The 17,666-nt window shown below is 47.4% G+C and overlaps 1 protein-coding gene across 5 annotated transcripts in view; it reads left to right on the forward strand.

Moving 5' to 3' along the window:
• The first annotated feature begins 9,420 nt into the window (after positions 1 to 9,420).
• Positions 9,421 to 17,666, forward strand: part of PPP1R13B (protein phosphatase 1 regulatory subunit 13B) — an 85,834-nt gene continuing 77,588 nt past the window's right edge. For 3 of the 5 annotated variants that reach the window (XM_073241782.1, XM_036991453.2, XM_073241783.1), the window contains exon 1: positions 9,423 to 9,633. In XM_073241782.1, coding sequence (XP_073097883.1) covers positions 9,625 to 9,633 — 9 coding nt within the window. In that variant the 5' untranslated portion in view covers positions 9,423 to 9,624. Of the gene's footprint in view, positions 9,634 to 10,033; positions 10,352 to 17,666 lie in introns of those variants that run through there. The other 2 variants (XR_012133625.1, XM_017666796.3) reach the window with 2 other exon arrangements.

Below are 17,666 nucleotides of genomic sequence, written 5' to 3' on the forward strand. Positions count from 1 at the left end.
CCCCCACTGCAATCAATTCTCCCTCATCTTCCAGCAATGACTGGTCTAGTTTCTGCCCCTATAACATTCCAGAATGTCATATGAATCGTGGAGTACAGTACGCAGTCTTTCATGTCTGACTCCTTTCACTTAGCATAATGCTGTTTTTAGATGTACCTATTTTGCTGTCAGTGCCAGTTAGTTTGTTCCTGTCTATTGCTGAAGCAATATTCCATTGTACAGATGTTCCACATTCACCATTTGGACACAGGTTGGGTGATTTCCAGTTTGAGGTTATTATGACAAATGCTGCTGTGACCTTCACATACAGGTCTGTGCTGTGTGAGCTTTATACTTTCATTTCTATGATTTCGTAAGAAAATAACAAGCTGTTTTCCAAAAGGGCTGAACTGTTTTGCACCCCCACCAGCAATGTATGAACATCCTAAGTGTTCCACCTCCCCCCCAACACAATATTGTCAGTCTTACTCATTTTAGTCTATATAGGAGGTATGTGGTGGTATTTTATTGATGGTGACTAATGACCTTTTCATATGCTTATATGTCATCCATATCTCTGATGAATTATCACTTCAAATTTTTTGCTAATTTTTTTGGGTTGTCTGTCTTATTGGGTTATAAGAGCTATTTATATATTCTGTATACAAGTCCTGTATTAGATTGTGATTTGCACCTTATAACTTTGTAACTGGAGCCCTAATAAAAATGACAATGATACTAATAAAGCAACTACCAGGGTCATTTCTCCTATGGCATTAGCACCTAAAATCACAGCTGGTCCTTCCTCTGTAGCCTTAGGCTTTAGGCTTCTGCTTTCTCCTTGAAGATGTTGACCCTTGCAGACATTCACTTCCAAAAGAGACCAGTTTCAGCAACAATAAAAATGCAATATGGAGGTAGTTTCCTTGTCAACCAAAAGGAAGCAAAATGTTTTAATATGAGGGAATGTCTTTGCAGCTTATCATCTGCATGCTCCCCTAGACAGAGCGAACATGGAGGGGAATGAAGTGGCCTTCCCCTACACCATCCAGCACCAAGGGGAGACTTGTCTTGGGATTTTTCAGCTTATCTATTTCTTAAGGCCTTCATATATTGCTAAAGCCTTCTTAATCATTGGAACACTTGCCCTGATGGCTTCAAAACATTAACAAATATGCTGGGGAAATTGTCTATGAACAATTTGATTTCCGGGTTGTGCTGACATCCTTCCCTGCCTACAATCACCTGTGAGCTGATGTGCATTAACAAAACACATGTTGTAACAGAACAGTCTGTACACAACTTGGCTCAGCAGTGAATAGTGTTTACATGGGCACAACAGTGGAATCCTGAATATTGTTTAAACCAAAAATAGGACATAATTGTGCTGTGAAAAAGGGAAGGATATATTGGAAGAGGACATAGATTGCCAGTTTCTCATCTGCCTTAATAGGGAGCCAGTTGATCATCGCTAGCATTAAAAAAAATCAAGTAATAACATTGTAAGCATAAAATTTACAAATGTGAAGACAACACATACACATATACATAAACTGTAAAAGAACTGAGAGAGGTTGCCCCTGTGCGCTGTGACTTGGAGGTGGGCCTGGGCCTACTGGTTTTCATCAGAATACTATTTGGTTAAAAATTAAGTCCATGGATTATTTTGATAAGAATGAGAACTAATTTTAAACATAAAGAAAGTTAGTATTTTGTCCAAACAGAACTATTTTTGCAGGTGGGGGTTTTTTAATTGGAATTTGACTCCTTCTGACTCCAGTCACCATGTTACAAGTAGAGAGCACGAGAGGCTGATTTAGGAGGAGAGAAGACACAGGTGATGGGCTGCCACCCGCATTGGTGTGTGTGTGTGTGTGTGTGTAAAGTCCCCTTCTGGCTCAGCCGGTCCCGTCCTCCAAGACCGAAGTTCTCCAGCGAAGCTCCCACACAGCCTTGGCATGTTCTTCATGCTTCATTCAACTCGGCTGCCTTTCTTGCCCAGCTGGACATGCCAAGGAGTTGGCAATTTCCCTCCAGGGTCACTGAGAGGCGTGTCCAGGGTCCTCCTTGCTCCCTTAGAGGAGGTTCCTGAACTTGTGCAGACTCTCCTCAGGCATCTCGTACCAACTGTAGCCATCAAGTCATATTATCTCACATACCAAGAGGGCCGGACCTGCCGCGAGCTGCCTCTTTGGTGTTAGCGAAAAGGACAGATCACCCTGTTCCAGCTGGTGTTCTTGTCTGTGCGGAGGAGGCTGAGGTGGGTGAGCAGAGGAGACGTGCTCAGCTGGCAGGGGTGTTTCAAGGTCAGGTTGGCAAGCCTGGGACCCGAGGCTGCAGATGAGCAGCTTAGCATGGTGGGTCCAGAGACCAGGGACCGTCCTGGCCTGGCAGCAGCATCTTGCCCAATACAGGGTAACAGCAAATGCCTGGTGGGATTCACTGTGTTCCACACCTTTTAATTTTATGTAATCCAGATAAGATTTCTTGAGGTAGGCTCTGTTATTATCCCCATTTTACAGATGACCAAACTAAGGCACAGAAAAGTTGCATAGCTTGCCAAAAATTACACCAGCAGAGCTAAGTAGCAGGTGGTTTAGCTCCACAGTTCAAGCTCCTAGGTACTATGAGAAAGCACATTTTGTTAACTTCTTGCTGCAAAATATATAATTAGGTTTTGCGAAATGGACTCTTAACTCATAAAAGGGTGCAAAGTGTATAAGACAGCAGAGTCTGGAGTCAGAACTGGATTGGAATCTTGGCGCTCTGCCTGGGGAGGCCCATCTCCAGAGACTGCATCTACGGGCCCTGGCCCTCCAAACCCAGTGGGTTTGCCCAGTGAAGTGCCCTCATAAAAAGCCAGGGAATCAATCTGGCTCCTCCTGATGAGGTCCTTGGATAGACTGTGTTACCTGACCCAGTGTCATTGCTCTCAAGGTCAGGCCTCTCTTGGGGACTCTCATTTGCTGGTGGCATCCCCTCCCTCTCCCCTCCAGCTCTGGAGGTGTAACTGCTGCCCCAGGTCCTGGAATCCTGCCCTCTCCCACTAGTTCCCCACCGACCCCCCTTCTGTAAGCAGTTCCCCTTCGTAAATAACCCTCCTGGAATTTCCCTAACTGGCGGAAGCCATCTGTTTTCCCACGGGACCCTGACTGATGTGACAGCATCGTGAATAATGGGGTAAACTGGAAGCACCTGAAGTGTGGAAGAGCACAGGAGAGGAGCGCTGACTGGGGGACTCTGCGCAGCGGCTCGGCGGGAGGGGGTGCAGCCAGTGGAAAGGATGTTTGGAAAAGCCATTATAACCAAGTGGGGTAAGGGGACGCTAGGGTAGGAAGCTTGGGGAAGAACAAAAGACCCGAGACTAAAGTGTGCTTGGGCAGGACCTCCCTAATCTCCCTACAAGCAGGACCTCAGGTCCAGCACGGAGACACAGTAAAGGTCAGAAATGAGCGAGTCAATGAATGAATCAGTGCGTGTCCGGGCCCAGCACAGGCCTTGCCCCTTCCCACCGAAGTCCCAGGCGGATCCCAGGAGGAGGGGAGAATGCGTTTTCGGCCTCGGACCAGGATCGGGGCTGTGTATGCGTGTGTGCATGTGCGTGCGCGCGCGCGCGCGTGTGTATCCATTTTAGCGCGGGCGCCGCACCACCTCCCTGGGCGCGGAAGGCCCAGCGCCTGCGGACGCCCCCTCCCCTCCTCGGAGCCCCGCCCAAGTCCCCGCCCTCCTTGGGTGCCCCGCTCACCAGGGCGGAGCCCGCGGCCGCCGCGGAGCGAGGTGACCGGCCGCGGCCGCGGGGAGCGCGCCGGGCGCTGCGCCTGCGGGGCGGGGCTCGGCCCGCGTCCCAGCCCAGACGGCGCACGTCCCCGCCGCGTGGCCCCGGGCTGGCGACGAGACCGCTGCGGGCGTCAGGGAGCACCTGCCCCTCGGGGCTCCTGCAGGGATGGGCCTGGGGCCGCGAGCTGGGCACGCGGACCCCTTCCGCCCAGGCCTCACCCCGCCCCGGGCGGTAACCCCGCCGCTGGGCTTCGCGACGGCGACAGGCCCGTGCGGGAATCAGAACCGCCTGAGGCCCCGGACTCCTGGGCGTGAGAAGCCGATGTCCGGCGCTCGGCTGCGTCTTCCCAGGCGGGGGGCAGTGGGCAGGCGCACCCCAGCCCTGCAGGGCCACGCACAGCCAAGCAAAACTCGGCAGACAGACCCATCGCCCTGTGCTCGCGCCACGTGCCTCTTTTCTAACTGTGACAACAAATATTACTTAATGCCCCCGAGGAGCGAGCGCGACCACGAGGAGAAGCCAACACTCGTGGAAACAGGTTTCCCCGGGAACCGTGGGGACGGAACAGGAGCCATGCCTCCCACAGTGGGGCAGACGGGGCGCACAGCAACTGTGCGCGGGTTGGAGGGGTCCCACTGGGGCAGTGGCCTGCTCTGATTTCCACTTTAGAAACACCCTTCGGGCTTAGGAAGGCTAATCAACGAGGTAGGTGATGGTGGCTCCAGTTGGAGTGCGTTGGGAAGCAGTTGGAGGTGGTGGGCAGTAAGGGGCAGAGGCCCAGGCCATCCATGCCCAATACCTGGCTGCAGTGCTGAATGGATGGCAGGGTGGGGTGCCAACCAGTTGGAGGAGGAAGGGGGGTCCTGAAATGTGGCCTTTCCTAGGGAGTGCCCAGCAAAGCAGGAAGTCAGCACTGGACCTCCCACACCAGCTCCCAGGCCTGCAGGGTGCTCTGTGGGCACCATGCAGCCTGGGCTGCTTACCAGCCCTCCACCACTGGGTAGAAGCCATGGGCCATCCCGCGCCCTTCCTTTCTCTCTCTCCTGAGTCCCAGCCTTCAAAGCACATCCCAAAGGGGACTCCTTATCCACATCCACCACCTCCTAAAAGGCTTCCGTCCTTCACTCTTGCCACACGCTGCGCAGCCTCCCCACGGTGGCCACTGGATATGGGAAAACATAGATCTCTCTACTCCCCTGGAAAATCACCGGTATGAAATCCAGACCCATCCTAGCCCACAAACCCCAACCTGCCCTCACCTCCCTGCACTCGCCCCCTCTTCTGACTGTTGAGCCCCCCAGCGCTGCCCCCAGAGCTGCTGTAAGCTCACCTGCTCTTGTTCTTCCTTCACATGCTTCTCCCCGGGTGCCCCACAGGCCACCTCCTCTGCATTCAAGTCCCAACTCAAAGGTCACCTTCTCCTGGCAAAAGCGAGTATCTCTGTCACATTATCTGGCTTTGTTTTTATTATTATTTTTAATACCGTTACCACGGTTTGAAGTTATTTTGTGTTATCGTCTCCCTTGACCATAATATAAGCTCTGTGAGGACAGGGACCTTGTCTGTCTGGCTCAAGGTTGTCAGGACCTGCACTGGTGCTGGCATACAGGAGAAGCCATTCAATGCTTGTGAGCTGAGCAAGCTCGCTGGCCTCGGCCGGGAGACAGGTATATTGCCGGCTTTAAGGTGGCATGTTGTGACAGGTGATCCAGGATTCAGCAGTCTCGGAGATGGAGGTAGCGATGAGTTCTCCAAGGAAGGATCTGGGAAAACCTTGAAGAGTAAAAATTTGGCTTGTGACTTGTAGCGCTTCTTGAGGAAATAGACAAGAGTGCTTCTGCAGGCATAGGGAGATGGCTGAACAAGGACTGGAGGAGGAAAGGGCCAGGGGCCAGGATGGCTGGGTTATAGGACTTAGGTGTGGGCTGCTAGGGGCATGGGAGACAAACTTGAAAAGGGAGACTGGTACCATGCTATGAAGGTCTTGTTATGGGCTGAATTGTGTCCCCCCAAGATTCAGATGTTGAAGTCCTTACCCTTGTTAAACCTCTGAATGTGGCTATATTTGAAATTAGAGCCTTTAAAGAGGTAATCAAGGTTAAAGAGAGGTCATATAGTGGGCCTTAACCCAGTATGACTGGTGTCCTTATAAAAAGAGAGAGAGACACCAGGGATGCACACACTAAGAAAAACCATGCAAAGAGCCAGCAAGGAGTTGGCCATCTGCCAGCCCAGGAGAAAGGCCAGAGGAGCCGGTCCTTCCTGCACCTACATCTGGGACTTCCAGCCCCCAGGACTGTGAGAAAATTAATTTCTGTCATGTAAGCCACCAAATCTGTAATCTTTTGTCACTGCAGCCCTAGCAAACTTATACATACATGTCTCAATTTTAACATTTAAACTACATTTTAATTTTAAATAGTATTATATTCACCTGGTTCAAAAACCAAACATAAAAGGAATAATGACAGGTGATCAAAGTCAGCCTTAACAATGACACATGCTGATAGTGTGCACTCTTGACATGAGGTCATGAAGGTGGCATTTTACTCTGTGGTCTTTCTCCAAAAACACCTTAGTGTATCATGAGAAAAAATGTCAAATACATCTTGAGTGAGAAACATCATACAAAATGCCTAACCCAGAGGAGAGTAACTAAATGTAGTGTGGTGTCCTGGATGGGACCCTGGAACAAAGGACACAGGGTAAAACTAAGGGAATCCAAATATAGTGTGGACTTTGGTTAGCACTAATGTAATGACATTGGTTCATTGGCTGTGATGAATACCGTACTGATATACAATGTTAATAAACCAGGCAGGGGGTGGGAGGAACATGAACATAGGAACTTTGTATTAATCTTTGCAATTTTTCCATTAATCTAAAACAGCTCTAAAAGTAAAGTTTATTTTTAATAGTAATAGTGAAAAGTCTCACTCTGATTTCTGTCCCTTGCCCAGTATGTTCCCATTGACAGCTGCTATCTTAGTGTTCTGAGCATCCTTGAAGAACTCTCTGCAAAGATGAATCTGTACTGATTTTCTCCCCAGATGGTCTTTGTATTTATTTTAAAGAACATTTAATAATTTTTAATGTATTTCAAACATACAAAGAGAAAAATACAATGCACTCCATATACCTATCACCTATATTCCACAATTACCAAGAATTTGCCATGTATGCTTCAGCTCTCCCTCCCCACCTTGCTCTCTCATTCTTTTGCTGAACTGTCTTTAAAGCAAATTCCAGACCCCTTACATCTGCTGACGTGCGTCTCTGAACAATCTGAACATGTTCCATCTCCCTAAAGTCTGTATCCCACCGTCAGTAGTGACTCCTGAAGGGCCTCTTGTGAACTTGAGTCTCTGTCATGGAGAGATGCAGAGGGCTTTACCAGGTGGGGGTGTGTAGGTGACCTGATTACATCTGTGTGGGGGATGGTTTGAGCAGGGAGGTCAGAGCAGGGAGGTCGATTGTGAACCCCCTTGGTCAGGAGGCCGGTTGAGGGAGCCTGATGCTCAGTGGCTGCGGCAGGATGAAGACGGGAAGGCCAGCCGCAGAGCTTATGTGGGGCCCATTGACCAGCCTGGTCTCAGAAAGATGCCTGCAGGAAGATGGATGGGGCCTTGGTGTGAGGGCCCAAGGGGCTGCCACTATCTGTGCCCATGAGTCCTGCAGGCAAGGGCATGGGATCCAAAGGCCAAAGCCCCCTTCTCAGGAAGGTGGACTCATTTTGACCACCTCACCCCAGGTGGCACTTCTTTGTAGTGTCCTCAAAAGGTGTTCCTTGCCTGGCAGAGGGAGCCAGCACCCACCCCTTCAAAACTCACGGGTGTCAGTTACGTCAGGGCTGGAAGGCCCTCAAGAGATCATGGAATCCAACCCCTTTCTAGTTTAGATGAGAAAACCGAGACCCAGAGGAGAGGTACAAGTCGCCTAGGGCTGCACAGGGAGTCAGAGCAGAGATGGAATTAGAGCTTGAGTCTCTGACTTCCAGCCTAGGGCCTCCCATTACCTAGAGCTTACTCCTCTCTCCAAACTCTGCTCCTAGAAGAGATGTGCCATTAGCCATTGATGCCCAGCATGTATACATTTAAAAATCCTTGGATGGCCCTTCTCCCAGGGGCCATTTGTACACTAAGCCTGCTTACTAGTGATAGCATAGTAGAAAGCTATTCATGGAGCAGCTACCATGTGCCAGAAACTGCTAGGAGCTTTTGCTGTGTTGGGTCTGAAACCTCCCCAAATCCCATGAGGCAGGCACTATTATTTCTGTAATCTCCCATTATAGAGATGGGCAAATTGAGATAGAGAGATGTAGCTTATTAGAGTAAGGGTGCAGCAGAGACAGGGTCTGTCTAACTGGAAAGCCTACCCTCTTAACCACTAACCCCTGTGGCTTCTGAAGAACAGGGTTCCCCATGGAGAAGAAGGCAGTTACCCCAGACCTCCCCTCTTTATCCCCCAGACCCACCCAGCAGCCTTGAGCCTCTCAAGAGGACAAAGGTGCGGATGGACCGAGACCACCACCTGTTGCTGTCTCCGAGAAGCTGCACCCTTGCCAAGGTGGTTTATGGCCCTTGGTGTTCTAGATGCTTCTGGATGCTCCCGGAAATTTCAGTGGTGCCTGTGACATAGTCACGGTCACATCTCTGCCAAAGAATGGGAGACGGTGGAGGATACACAAAGGGTGCCCGCCCACTGGGCGCCTTTCATGAGGGCCAGCTCCGCGCCAGCGCTGGGCATTGGCCACATGGGCGTCCCTGACCTGGTCTCTCTCACTGAGGTGCTCGGACCCTACCAGGAGGTGTCACGGGAAACAGGGCTGTAAGGACAGACTTGGACCCTAGAGATGAGGACCGGGCGCTGCCCTGGACTTTTGAGTATCAAAGGATGCTGGCCCAGGTGGGCACAGGCGTTCTAGGCCGGGGGTATCGCCAGTGTGAAGGGCCAAGGCTACAGAAAGCGGATGCATGCCCCGGAAGGCCGACTGGTCGAAGGAACCGGGCACCGGGAGCCCAGACGACGCGATGGGGACCGATCAAGTGCCCAGGAGCCGAACGCCCGAGCAACGCAGAGCCGGGTCGCGGTTTGGGGGTGCACCCACGCCTTCCGCCCTGTCCCTAGCCTGCAGTCTAGCCGGACGCGAGAAGCCAGGGTCAGGCTGCGGTCAGACGCGGGCGCGCGCCGTTGCCGTGGGAAGCACCCCGTTCCCCCTGCGGCCTCCGGAGCCTGGGGTTCCAGTCCCGACCCAGAGGTGACTCGCTGCGCGGCCAGAGCAGGGCACTTGCCTTCTCCGGCCCCTTTTCCCACGCCCCAGCCTCCTAGCGCCGGGGATCTCGGGTCCGCGCGGCCCTGCTCCCACAGGCCGAAACGCGGGGCGGGGCAGCGGCGCGGCGTTTGCAGCGCGCCCTCCCCTCCCCTCCCCTCTCCCACCCGCGGGAGCGCGGACGCGCACGGGCGCGCTCTCACCTGGCCGCCGCCGAGAGCCGGGTTAGACGGGAGGGGCAGGGAAGCCCCACCCCGGCCCCGCCCACGGCCCCTCCGGGCCAATGGGAGGGATCGGCCAGACCCTAGCGGCGTGACGCGCTGGGGGCGGGACCTGCGGGGGCTGAGGAAAGAGCCCGCGGGCGGGCGGCGCGAGGCGGGCGGGCGGAGGCGGCCGGTCCCGGGACACCGACGCAGCGCGCTGGCGGCCGCCGCAGGGCTGGCCAGGCTCCGCAGCCTGTCGCAGTCGCCGCCTCGCCGCTGAGGTCCCGAGAGCGCGGCGGCGGGCGCGCGGCCTGTGAGGGCGGCCGGAGCGGCGGGCGCGGTGCGGCGCCGAGCGTCCTGTCAGGCGACCGAGGGCGCCGCGGACCCGCGCCGCGATGATGCCGGTGGGTGTGGACGGCCGCGGCTTCCTCCGCGGGCGGCTGGCCAAGCCTCCTTCCTCCCGCGGCTTCCCGCCCCCGGGGCCCGCGCGAGGCCGTTCGTTCGTTCGTCCGTCCGTCCGGGCGGGCGGGCAAGGAAGTGGCCTGGCGGGCGCGCCCGGGCCCGGCGCTCTCCGGGCGGGCGGGCAGGTGGGGGCGGCACCGGGCTGTCAGCGCGGCCCGGCCGGGGGTCGGGGCCGGGGACCGGGGGCGGCCCGGCCCACCCTGCCCACCTGGCACCGCAGGGACCCCCGGCCGCAGCCCTAAGTGTCGAGCTCCCCGGCTGGGGGCTGCCCGGGAGGGGAAGCACTCGAAACCGGAGCCGGTCACTTTTCCATCCGTCCTGGAGGGCGGTCAGACGGGGAGGCTGGGGTGTCGTCCGGGGTCTGAAATTTGCTGGGGTCGCGTTCCGAGGCGGCAGCGTGTGCACCCCGTGCGGTGTTCCCACGCCGGCTTTCTCTAGCCCTTCCCGGATTCCGCGATTCTGTTGAGTTCACGAATTAGGGAATGGAAGTGGAGAGCCATTTTGGGAATTGCCTTTCACCGCGTCCTGGACATTGGAGCATCGCCCCAACTGGCCTGCTGTCCCCGTGTTCTGGAGGTTGAGCGGGGTTCATTTGTGGCGGTGCCTTTGTCCTGCCCGCAGGGATGCGCTCTCCTGGAGAAGAGCCACTGGTTATTAGAGGTGCTGCCATCCTCCTACCCGGCCTTTCCTTTACCTGTAGCTGAAATAGCAGTGGGTGCTGGATTGTGATTTTTGTATTCTGGCTTTTTGTGAGATAAATGTCATGACTTACCAGAAAATGTGGGACTGGTGGTACCCAGTTGGATGTATTGGTTTTCTGAGTGCCCAATATGTTAAAATTCTCAAACACATTTATACTGAACTAACAGCAAAATCAGTCTTTTAACCTACAGTTTGTACATTGAAAATCTCATTTCGGGAAGAGGGTGCCCTTTCTCTGCATTTTCTGATTGAATACTGTTATTTGCTATGGTGCACCCAAGGACATTTAGATAAGAATTTTTTTCTCGTGTTCTTTCAAGTCGTTTCCTGACTCTTAATAATCTCTCTTTGAACTGATGCCAAAACATCGTGTTTGCAGACTCTTAAGGTTTGACCTAGTTGATCCTTAGATCCTTCTTTGTCATCAGGGCTTGTTGGGTTTCTAAACATTTGGTTTTAAATGAACGTATTGTGATGGAAAGAGAATTGGATGAGAATCAGAAGATCCGGAGTCCAGTACTGGTTCTCCTACTTTTTAGCTGTGTGACCTTGAACAAGTCAAGGTTTCCCAGCCTGGAATCACCTGGGACAAAACAGCATGCCAATATCTGAGTGCTGTCCTGAGGACCAAAAGGCTGATGTGTCCAAAACTGCTTGTCAAACAGAATGCCATGCAAATATTTATTATTGTTAATATGGCTTTGAACTGTCAGTTTTAATCTCAGCAAGACAAGGCATTTGGAAAACATTCCTTCCCTAATTCTCACTGGCTAGATTTGGAAAAAGGCATTGCTGTGTCTTGGCATTTTGAAAGCAGTTTTAGCTAAATCCTGTAATAGTTGATCGGTGTATTATACTAGTAACATTAACAGATATCCATAAAATTTTGGTTGATTTTGTCATTGTATACTGCTGAACTATAAATACCGTGTCAAGAAACTTAGCTTACATTTTCCCATATGGTACATTCAGACATTTTATCTCTATTCACATAGTTAGAGTTCCTAGTCTATCTCACCCCGTTTCCTTTTGAAGAAGTTTGCTTAGCTGGCAACGGGGAAATTTCTTCATGACATTCAAAATAATCAAATAGTGTCTAAAAAATTTTTTTAATTGCTTTTAATATGCCTCCTAGAAACATAGTATTTCTCTTAGTCCCCTTTTTGTGGCCTTTATTTTTATTTTTTATTTATTTTTATTTTGGTATCATTAATTTACAGTTACATGAGGATCACTGTTTACTAGACTCCCCATATCACCAAGTCTCCCCCACATACCCTGTTATAGTCACTGTCCATCAGCGTAGTAAGATGCTGTAGAATCACCACTTGTCTTCTCTGTGTTGCACAGCCCTCCCCATGCCCCCCCCCACGTTATACATGCTAATCATAAGGCCCCCTTTCTTTTTCCCCCTCCCTTTTCCCTTCTTTCCCACCCATCCTCCCCAGTCCCTTTCCCTTTGGTAACTGTTAGTCCATTCTTGGGTTCTGTGAGTCTGCTGCTGTTTTGTTCCTTAAGTTTTTGCTTTGTTCTTATACTCCACAGATGAGTGAAATCATTTGGTACTTGTCTTTCTCTGCCTGCCTTATTTCACTGAGCATAATACCCTCTAGCTCCGTTTTGTTGCAAATGGTAGGATTTGTTTTCTTCTTATGGCGGAATAATATTCTATTGTGTATATGTACCACATCTTCTTTATCCATGTATATGTACCACATCTTCTTTAACCTAAGCGTCTACTGATGGATGCTTAGGTTGCGTCCATTTCTTGGCTATTGTAAATAGTGCTACAATAACATATGTCTTTTTCAAACTGGGCTGCTGCATTCTTAGGGTAGATTCCTAGGAGTGGAATTCCTGGATCAAATGGTATTTCTATTTTTAGTTTTTTGAGGAACCTCCATATTGCTTTCCACAATGGTTGAACTAATTTACATTCCCACCAGCAGTGTAGGAGGGTCCCCTTTTCTCCACATCTCACCAACATTTGTTGTTGTTTGTCTTTTGGATGGTGGCCATCCTAACTGGTATGAGGTTATATCTCATTGTGGTTTTAATTTGCATTTCTCTGATGAGTAGTGATGTGGAGCATCTTTTCATGTGCCTCTTGGCCATCTGAATTTCTTCTTTGGAGAAGTGTCTGTTCAGCTCCTCTGCCCATTTTTTAAGTGGATTATTTGCTTTTTGTTTGTTGAGGTGCGTGACCTCTTTATATATTTTGGATGTCAACCCTTTATCGGATCTGTCATTTATGAATATGTTCTTCCATACTGTAGGATGCCTTTTTGTTCTATTGATGGTGTCCTTTGCTGTACAGAAGCTTTTCAGCTTGATATAGTCCCACTTGTTCATTTTTGCTTTTGTTTCCCTTGCCCATGGAGATATGTTCATGAAGAAGTCGCTCATGTTTATGTCCAAGAGACTTTTGCCTGTTTTTTTCTAAGAGTTTTATGGTTTCATGATTTACATTCAGGTCTTTGATCTTGTGGCCTTTATTTTTGCATTTCCTTCCTGATACCTGAAAACAACACTTGCAGGATTGAGTCCTTCCTATGTTGTTGAAATTGGGGTTTGTTGTGAATTTAATACATGTCTTAAGAGCATGCCATTCTAACTTGATGCTATACAAGATATAATATTTTTCTTTGCTGTACACTTGGTGTTCGTCATCATGATAAATCATTAAGGGAAAATTGTATCACATTTTACATAGTTTGTATAGAGCAGCATTGTCTAATAGGAATATAATGTGAGCTGCACAAATATGATTTAGTTTTCTAGTAACTATGTTAAAAAGGTGGTATTATTTTAATATCTTTCATTAACCCAATATATCAAAGATATTTTAATGTAGTCAATACGAAACATTTAATAGTGTGATATTTTACTTTTTTTTTATAGCCAGTCAGTGAAGTCATGTGAATCCAGTGTGAATCTGGTGAAGTTTTACATTTATAACACACCCCTGTTCAGGTTTCAAGAGTTCAGTAGCCATGTGTAATTAGTGGCTACCATACTGGACAACACAGGTTAGAGTATATTTTATTTTATTTATCTGAGAATTGGCAATTAGTGTGTAGTGTCTATGATAACTTGTAATTAATCAGATGGTTTACTGCAGGGCTCAGTCTGTCAGCTGTTGGGAATAAAAGGAAAGTATCTGGCCATGTTCTCATCTGACACATAAAATCTTTGTAGAAGTGTTCAGTTTGGTGCACAAAGTTCCATGACTGCCTACTTTTAAACAAAGTTATGTTTTGGAATTTTCTCTTATTAAAGTAGTATTGTATTCTAGTAACTGTAGTCATTTGCCTTTTTTGTCAGTAAATGACATTTTAAAAATGTTTTCCCAAAAAGAAAATGGACTATACTTTAGAAATTACTCTTGGCTTATCCCTAGGATCTGGATCTGACAGCATTTAGGCCACACCTAAGCAACTTTTATAAAAATAATAATTTAAATAAAAATAGCCTGATTCAGAGTATGGAAAGGATGAAAACTGCCTTGATCATTAGTCAGCAGCATTCTTTTTGAAAAAGTAAACATTTTACAGGTGGTGAAACTTTTCGTTTATAGGTGAATTATATCTGGGGGATGGTGCTAAGGATACTTTTTCCTCTTTGAAAGGAATGTTGACCTGAATAAAGAAAGCTCTATGGCTCTGAAGTGTGTTTTATCCATAAGTAAGGTACTCTAGTGGTAGTGTTTGGTAATGTTAACAGTGGGACTCCTTACCCCCAGTAGACACCACGCAGTGTGACCACTGATTCCACTCATTTCTGTCCTAGATTATTCTGTCATTTCAAAATAATCACTATAGGCTATGGGTTACATTAATTTGTTTTTAATATTTATCTCAGTTAAACAAACATCCACTTACTTAAGGTAGTTTCTTCCCAACTATGTAGAAAACATTTTGAGGTACTGGAGAAGGTCTTTCTCTCTTTTTAAGCCATCAGCTATCATGGAATTGATAAAACAAATGTAGGGAGACTTAGATTCTAGTCGTGCTGTGTGACCCTTGGCCTCCATCTTTTTGGACCTTAGTTTCTCATCTGTAAAATAAATTGGTTCTGATGATTTCCAGCTGTTTGTGTTTGGTCCAGTAGTTGACATATAGCAGACACTTTCATGGAGGTCAATAATACTGATATTGGCTACATCAGTTGAGGCAACCTGACACTTTGTTCGGCAGCCTTTTAGTAAACTTCACTGCCCACGTATCTTTGTATGACAGAGCAGATAAGAAGAGCTCAGTAGAGGTTTGCTATTATATTTAATCAATAATTAGCTACTTTGTAAGCTTGAATATACACCTTAATTTAGTAAACAAACCCTGAAGACTGGATATTTTTTTAAATTTCAGTTTCATTTAAAACTAAAATTACAAATATAATATTACCATTTGAAATAAACTATTCCTAGCCTTTGGACAGCCCAAAAATTCATAAAAAGGGAGAGCAAAGCCTCCATCCTACAAAGATGTGTATATAAAAGCTTTTATTATTACATTTTTATTGAACTTAAAAATGTCTAACTCTTCTAAAGGCTACAGTATTAAGCATAGCCATAAATTTTTGCAGCTATTTAACTTACAATAATTTAGTAATAGCACTCAGTGAATGGCATTTGTCATCATTTGCTAAGGCACTGTGTCATAGGTTTTGTAGTGGTATCTTCATTTTTATGGAGAACTGAGGCCCAAGAGGTAAAGAAACTTGGCTAAGGTCCCCCAGCTGGTAAGTGGTAAAACAAAGTTTGAAAAATAAACTATGACTCAAAAGCTTTAGTGCTAGTCATTTCAGGGAGTTTGCTTTAGTCAAGGCATTTTGCTAGAGGTGCCAGTAAACTGAGTTTAGATAAATTTTTTCCTCTAATGCTCAGCTCAAATGGGGCTTAATATTTAAAAGAATCCCAAGGTGAATCTTTCTGATAAAAAAAGATAGTTTTCAGCATCTTGAGTTGGAGGACAATGCTGTGTTAAATGTATCTTTCTTTTTAAACAGTCTATGCCAGTATATATGCTTGAGTTACTTAGGATTTTTAGCACGATAGACACTTAAAATATCACCAGGTTATTGTACTGAAGTTATATAACTGGTGGTCAACATTCATTTTTGTGTGTGTTTGCACAAGTGGGCAATAGTTTCTCAGCAAAAGTTCAGTACCTTGAAGTGTTGTTGCCATAGTTATTTCACAAAGTTGGTTCTAGGGCTGAACGGTGGAATGGTGGTAATCAAATTCTATTCTGACACTTTCTTGGCTTAATTGCTTTGTTTTATTTCACTGCAAAGATAGCTGGGTGACTGTTATTCATACTAATTAGTAAGCAAAAGCTGCTGTTACTGGATTTTGTAAAATAAATATCTTTGTATGGTGACATCATGCAGAACAATAAGACTGAAAAAATGAGGTAGTTTAGATGAAAATAAATGACATTCAAAATACTAGTGTACAGTTCAGAATAGGATCTTTCTAGTGACATGGCTAGTGTATCTAGAGAAAATGTTAACTGAAGTTTTAACAGAATCATGATTTATAACATATGTTGTGATTACAGTCATCATAGATCAAGCAAGTGCAAAGGTCCTGTGGTAGGAGCATGCCCAGCATACTACAGAAACAAAAGGAAGCCTGTGTGGCTGGAGCAGGGTGTGTGAGGATGTGAATGGAGAAGATGAGGTCTGAAAGGTGATGGTTGGTGGCGCAGAGGATGATTTAGGATCTTGTAGGACCCTCTAGGTTATTGTAAGGATGAAGGACATAGAGAGAAATTTCTGTGTGAAGAAATGAAATGCAGTATTCATTCATCCTTACTGTACTGTGAGTAGTTCTGAGTAGCAGGTATGAGTGTGGGCCCAAGTGTCAGTTGCCTAAGTGAGGATTCTGGGATCACCACTCACTGGCTCTCTGACCTTGTAAAGTTACTTGACCCTCCAGTTACTTGTCTCTAAACCAAAGATAATAGTAGTAGAGGATTGTTAGGAGGACCAGATGGATTATTCTAGTGAAAACTACCTGTTGTGTAGTAAATGCTCAGTAAATGTTAGTTATTTGTAAGAACTGATTTCCTCTGGAAAGCTTTCACTGTCTTTTCCTTGGCCAAATCTACCAAATCCACCAAATCAATCTGGTGTATCTTTTTTTTTTTTAAGATATTATTCTCATGCCATAAAACTTTCCTTTTAATGTGTACAATTCAGTGTCTTAGTTTATTTACAAGATTATACAACCATCACCACTATCTTGATTTCAGGACATTTTGCCTGGTGTGTGTGTAGTACTTGTAATCACTGAAGTCTTACACATTGTGTGACTGATGAATGTCTATTTCTTATCCTAGACGGTAAGTTTCATGAGAGCAGGAACTGCCTCTTTTTAATCACCATTTACCACCAGTGCCTGTCCCAGGGACTGGCCACATAGTTGGTATTCAATGGTGATTGGTGGAACAAAAGAAGATAGGATGTGGAAAGTAGTGTAGGACCCCTTTGTGAAGAGGTATGTGTGCTGTAATGGCACTCGCCCTTGATCTGAAAACACCAAACATTTTTTTAAGATGATATTATAGAGAATTGTAGAGCCATGAGAAGGCAGATTAAAAAGAAACAGGAAGAGCAGTTAGGAGACCAGTTGGTACAGGCTTGATCTGACCTAAAGGAAAAGAGATCCAGTCAGTAGGTGGTAAAGTAGACCTGATGGGGTGTGTGTGTGAGTGTGAAGGTATGAGTGAGTGCTATTGCTCTATGTTGTGTATGTGTGGGTGTGTGTACCCATGTGTAAGTGCGTGTGTGGGAAAGGGAGAAGGAAGGAAGTACAGTGGCTGGAGTTAAGGTTAACAGTTAATTACTTCAGCAGCCAGACTTGTCTTTCCTTTAAGATAGGGAGCACTTGAGAAGGAATAGGTTTAGAGTGCTGTAAGGGGCTGTCGGGTTTTATTTTGGCTGTGTTGTGCTTGAGATGACCGCTATATCTGGAAAGATGTTACTCTTAAATCTTAAGGTAAAATAAATACATCAAGAAAAGAAATCGTTTGCTCTTTATTAATAAGTGGTTTTCAGTGCTGTGTTCTTGGCATCTAGATTGCTGCCTGGGCATCTGTGACACACCATACACGTTATCCCTTGTGCTTGTCTGTTTGCCTGGTCAGCCTGAGGTTCCCAGGGCAGTGGCTGGCCTGGGCTTCCTCCATCTTCTGCTGTCAGCACCTGGCAGAGCTATGTGCACATGTTTTAGGGCAGTGTAATCTGTGTCTGCATTGACAGCTTGTGT

The sequence above is a fragment of the Manis javanica genome, chromosome 8 (assembly GCF_040802235.1).
Source record: "Manis javanica isolate MJ-LG chromosome 8, MJ_LKY, whole genome shotgun sequence".
NCBI lineage: Eukaryota > Metazoa > Chordata > Mammalia > Pholidota > Manidae > Manis > Manis javanica.